Here is a 6000-nt window from a genome sequence, read left to right as displayed (position 1 = left end):
AGTGGATCTATGTGTGAAATTATTTCCATTATTTTCTAATTTCTTCAAACAGCTCGATCAAAAATATTTATTTATTCACCTGTTATTATTGCAGATAAGATTGAACCCAACGGTTGAACTATATAGTTAATGCTACCTGTTGAAATAAAACAATTATTAAGATCTTGTAATAATGTAATGATTGGTATTCATTTTTGATTCTAATTAAATTGCAAGTAAATTGTGGATAATTGTGAGAGGTGAACAAGTTATCTTGACTTCCATTAGAAATGAACATATCAACTTGGTATAAATCAGTGAACAGTCATATATTTCTTTGTAGTTTTGCATTCTGAAAAGAATTTCATGCAATTCCACAGTTATATTAACATAAAAATAAAAATAAAACTAACAACCAAATCTATTCATATGTTCTGTCATCGCAAAGCATTGAAACCGTTGACCTACCTAACCAGCTGACTTGTGATGCGGTAAGCGATAGAGTTTCATTCTGATTAAATTCGTTTTGAATTCCGGTCAAAGCTGGAATTAGTATTCCAGGAAAGGCCAAACATAATCCAATATCAAATATTAGCGTATTTTTCACGGTTGTTGCGACGAACTGAAAATTGAAAAATGAACAAAAATTAAATGGTTGTTTTAATTTCATTATTTATTTACAATTAGTTTGAAAAAATCATGTTCATTGAATGGTTTTGAACATAGCTTCTGACCACTGGTCCGAGGGGTCTAATTACATCCCCTGGAGAATGGATGTGGAAAATGACCCCTTTTACAAATTGAGAAAAATAATCTTTCGATTTGCTGCGAAAAAAGTGAAGAGCAAAAACGAAAAAGATCGAGATTTGCATAGAAGCTGAAAATTACCACTTAACAATTTTGAATTTTTTTAAAATTACACCTTAGAATGCGTCCGTCAGAAGCTATGGCTTTGAATAAATATGAAAAAATCACCAAGTACCTGTGATAGAAATCGACGATATTTATAGTTGTGTTTGCCATCCTGATGTTCGTAAAATTCCATTGTCGAAATCGTCCAACAGTGGTTTGTTTCTCGGCTTTCTCACGATTAAAAAAAAAAAAATAGAAGCGCGTGTTTAAAATGTTTAAATTACATCGAGAAGATTAGGCTCAACATATAATAAAAAAATTATATGCATTGTAAAATTTATCACAACACAATGGTGATGCCTTATCAATATAACGCACCAATATTTCTCAATCTAACAACAAATGGGAGAATGAAGCTAAACAATTTTGACTGCGGTGCTCTTCACACCCATCGACAAACCCACTTTACAGAGCTACAAGTAATCGCTATTTTGGTTTATGACAGTCTGCTAATCTGTACGTTTTACAATTAAATTTAATTCCAAAGTCTTTAAAGCCAATCATGATTCTATCAAGACAATTAATGAAAACGAATACAAACATATAGATAATTCATTTTTGGAGTATGATGAATTGAACATTACGGAATGTATTTGGCTAATTCAATTTTTTTTCTCAATTTTTCATGCTTCAAAGCCGAAAAGTATGCAAGCCATGTTCAGCATATAAATCGGATATAAATTAATTCATTCAAGAAAAAAATGAAAATGGAGCTAACTTCATTACAATCACAGAATCGACCAATGCCCGCCAAGTTGCACAGTTTCAGTACAATCAAATGTGTGCATACCATTAAAAAGGACGGCAATTATTGCGAGGAAAATATTTCATACGTAAAAAAGATTCGATCTGTATACAAAAATAAAAAGGTATCTATTGGAAGAGTGTTTGATTCAGCCCATTGAGATTGATTCAGACGTGCAATGGGAAAATTTTGTGTTGACTCGAACCAAATATTTTTTTATTTATTTTTGTTGCAAATATCTGACGCCATGTTTTATTTCCAAACTGTATACAATAAGTGTGAAAGAGAAAGCATTAAATTAATCGCGCCAATTTAAGATCTGTCAAAGTATGCACCATAAAACATTGAATCTCATCTGCCTTCTTTTTTAGATCACCAGGTCAAAATCTCGGAAATGAATGCCAAATCAGGTGAAAAATGGCACGGTAAAGCCTCACAATGTATTCAAAAGATGCCAACATCGAAATCAACAAGAACCACAAATATGACTGATCTCGATGACGTATGTCTCCAGACAATTTTCGGTCACTTGAATATCGGCGATATGTTGAATGTCTCCAACTCAAACAAACGTTTACGTGTGTCTGGTGCTCCAGTCTTTGCTCGCCGATTTGGCAATAAAACAGTCACTCTTATGGATATTTATCCGAAATCACCTGAAATATATATTCATCGAAAAAACACTGTCAATGTGAGCGGATTGAAGGCGTGCTTGCAGTTTTTACGCTGTTTCAACCATGCCATTACCAAATTGACGCTGTCATTCGCCCATTCAACCGTTCAACATCATTCGATTGTTGATCAATACATCTATGATTATTGCATCGCATCTTTGGTGGAACTTACCGTTTTTGACCGGTCATCAAATCTATTTGAACATTTGAAGGTGCCATTTTCAGGTGAGATAAAGTTATTCAATAAAGCCATTCAAAAATATTGATTTTACTTTTCTTCTGCAGCCATGCACACACTTTGTCTCGATGAGTGCCGTTTGAGTAAAAAATTCAAACAATTCAAAAAATGGTTTCCACGGTTGTGTCACCTCGAGCTGTTCTGTAATCATCTCGATCCCACTTGCATCGAGGTATCATTCCCTTCTTTGACGTATCTGGCCACTGAAATCAATAATGGCAATCAAAAAACCGATATCAACAAAGAAAATGTTGAAAAAGCATTGCGTTTGAATCCGCAACTTCGCAGCTTGAACATTCGCGTTGCTTCGGATGAAAAGCTTTCGTTCAGCGATTTCATTAAGATTTTTCACAAAAATCCACGCATCACAAAACTTCAAACAAAATGGTATTGTGATCGAACGCTCTACAATAATCCAGTGGTGCCACATGAAATTGCAGCTGCTTTGCCATCGCTCAAGGAACTACATCTCAATGGGTTTATATTCACAGACGAAGAACCAATCATACTATTCGATAGTGTCAAGTCGTTGAAAAAGTTTTCATTCCCACTTTCGCGTAATACACAATACACGTGGCTATGTGAAGAATTGGATTTTTCATGGGAGGTGTCTAGAAATAAAGATCATCTTGTCACGTTGAAGCGTTAATGACAAATTATTTTTAACAATTTAAAATGTACGACTAAGCATTTAAAACACTTAGACAATTGTATTACAAATACCAAATAATAAAACATTTTATAAACCAAACAAACCGTATTTGACTATATTTCATCCATAATATCTTCACAAGATGCAATTGCACATTATTTATTTCTTTGAAGAAATATTAAAATTATTTTTTTAGTTCAAAATTCTTCTAAGGCATTCCACTTCACCGGAATTTGTACCACTACAAACGTTTTTTTAAATGCATGGTTCCAATAATACCCGTGTGCAAAAAATCACTTACAATCAGTGTAAGTGGTTGGTTTTCATACAAATTTTCAAATCATCACAGTCACAGCTATTTTGGGACGTTGGTCTGAATGCAAAGTTGACTTTAATAAAACATAAAATAAAATGTCTTACATCCATAAGATGAACTTTTCCGCACTGTGATCCACAACATGGATTAATTACATATCTTTTACTCAAATTTGAATTCACGAGAAAACTGAATCTGACATTAGTTTTGTGATACAAATAATTTTCGACACACTCTTCATAATAAAATTACTAAAAATGGGCATTTTTGTATGGAATCAATGCCTATATGATATCTTAACGACGTGAAACTTTGCAGAGGTTATTTTTTCACAATAAAATAACATTCTGAGAGATTGAAATAATTTCAATACAATTTAGGGATACCTTCCATACAAAATTTTCATTTTCGACCAAAAATCGAAAATTTTGTATGGGTTTAACTATATTTTTGACTAAAATTTCTTTAAACTTGGTGAGATTATTTATATTGATGAGAAAATAATATTCACAACTTTTCAGGTGCCACGCGGAGAAGTCAGCTTGCGAACGTAAGCCTCTTTATTTACACACGGGACACGTGTAGATAAATATTCAAATTATGTAATTAAAATGATGATGATGATTTGTGTACTGTGTCACTTTGCTATAAATTAAGAGATCTGACGCAATTAAGTTCAGTCGGTAAATCGAGTTGGTTCCAATACATTTTACATATTTACAAAAACGTATTAAAAAAATGAAAGTGTTCATTTGCTTGGGAATTATAGCAATTGCTATAGTAAGTTAAAAATCACTTGATATCCGCTACAATCTTTCAAACAAAATTTACTTTTATTTTAAAATTATTATTTTACCAAGCATGAATCAGTCAAATAATGGTTGTAATTATTTTCTTTAAAAAAGCTGCTCTCAAAATTGATTTGCAAAAAAGTCGACTGAATGTAATGCATTCGTGTTCTTGAAAAAAAAATTAATTTTTTTCTGCTTTGTTTAATTTGAAATAGATTTCAGCCGTGAGTATGGGGGCCTCAAGCAGTAAAAAAGCTTCATGTAAAAAATCGATTTTTAATTTTAAAATAAGACATTAATTTCAGTATTCAGTAGATGTATGACTCAAGAAAACAGGCGGCTTAGAAATATCACGTGACGAAATGTCTGTCTTTTTTCCTTGTTGCTTGCATACAGTTCAACGTGATTACGTAAAAAGTTTTATCTTAATTTTATTAAATATTCTACGTGTAATCGTCAGCTGGTATTTCTATTGCGCATGTTTTACGCATTGCTGGATGCCAATTTTACATTTATATTTATTTAGGACATTATAATTGTTGTTCTCAGGTTGCTGTTCGAATCCATTAGAGTTATTGCCATCCCTTATGGTATCTGTGAGTGAAAGACTCCGTTCGATAGAGACACCGGCTCCAGATATAAACATTTGTGAGGCTGCAACCGAAATTGATGGCGCTAATTGGATAAAACAGTATGTAAAATAAATCTTTCAAAAAGTTCTGTATAAACAATGCAATTGATTTTAGCTGCACTGGAAAAATCGTCGATTACATTGAAATGGTTAATCGAGTTAAGAATAGTCAAACAAATTATTTGTCAGATCCGTGAGTATTTTCAACTGTTCGATTTTGCACGAAAAAGAATTAAATAATAATATTCTCTTAAATAATTCTGCAATAGAGCACTGGAAGGAATAATAAAAAGAGCAACGGCGACATTCAAAAACTTTGACGAAATTCATAATGGCAAACCTCAAAATGGTTGCAAAACTAATCGATTCACTTAGTAAGTTTTTTTTAACTAATTTTTTGAAATAAAATTTGATAATAAACTCCGTCTTAATTAGCGTCTACAAAGTCAATATCATGGAAAATGGAGAACAATTAAGGAAACTTTACAAAAACAAGTATGAAATGTGCCATATCTTTATCTTCCTTAAGTCATTTTTTAAATCAAATTTTTATGTTATTCAGAGAAACTAACGCGGCTACGAAAGAAATGATTGAGAAGGTTGCCATCGACATGCATGTAAATTTGTGCAAAATGAAAGCTGTGATAAATTCACGTTGTGCTTCTTGAATGCAAACTTTTGTACACACACACACTCGCACATACATCTTTGAAAAATACTAAATCGTGCTCCCATTCAAAATATAAGTTGCAGTGGTTTGGTAATTTTCAAAGAGTGTGTACATATTTAAATCTTCTTTGAAAATGTACCTCGAAAATTATGAAAATAAAAAAACAATGTTTTTTTAAATCAACGAAATGCCTTTTTTAATGAACTCTGTGTTAATTTTTCGACCGATTCCAATACTTTACCTTACACACTAGGTGTGTGCGGAAAAGTAATAAATCATTCTTAATTAATCGCTTTTCTCGTTATTTAAATTGTGATTCTGATCAATTTTATATCTAAATAGATTTTCATGTTTGAAATTCATTGAATTTAATGACGACCACCTTCACTTCG

General features: G+C 32.1%; 1 protein-coding gene across 1 annotated transcript; it reads left to right on the top strand.

Annotated features, from left to right (window-relative positions):
* The first annotated feature begins 4204 nt into the window (after window positions 1-4204).
* On the top strand, window positions 4205-5791 carry LOC116351134. The gene is made up of 7 exons (XM_031783193.1): window positions 4205-4296; window positions 4523-4568; window positions 4857-4998; window positions 5054-5131; window positions 5208-5312; window positions 5374-5433; window positions 5501-5791. The coding sequence occupies exons 1-7, from the start codon at window positions 4255-4257 to the stop codon at window positions 5604-5606; spliced, it is 579 nt and encodes a 192-aa protein (XP_031639053.1). The 5' UTR covers window positions 4205-4254; the 3' UTR covers window positions 5607-5791.
* Window positions 5792-6000: the final 209 nt, after the last annotated feature.

The sequence above is a fragment of the Contarinia nasturtii genome, unplaced genomic scaffold, assembly GCF_009176525.2.
Source record: "Contarinia nasturtii isolate CC-2019 unplaced genomic scaffold, AAFC_CNas_1.1 Cnas_scaffold_4694, whole genome shotgun sequence".
In the NCBI taxonomy this organism is placed as follows: Eukaryota; Metazoa; Arthropoda; class Insecta; order Diptera; family Cecidomyiidae; genus Contarinia; species Contarinia nasturtii.
Note: the sequence above shows the minus strand (reverse complement) of the source record. Positions and strands in the feature narration are given on the sequence as shown.

Coding starts and splice junctions, on each gene's coding strand:
- LOC116351134 (XM_031783193.1), top strand. CDS start 4,255: ATGAAAGTGTTCATTTGCTTGGGAATTATAGCAATTGCTATA. Junction 5,313..5,373: donor AAAACTAATCGATTCACTTA/GTAAGTTTTTTT, acceptor CGTCTTAATTAG/CGTCTACAAAGTCAATATCA. Junction 5,434..5,500: donor AGGAAACTTTACAAAAACAA/GTATGAAATGTG, acceptor TATGTTATTCAG/AGAAACTAACGCGGCTACGA.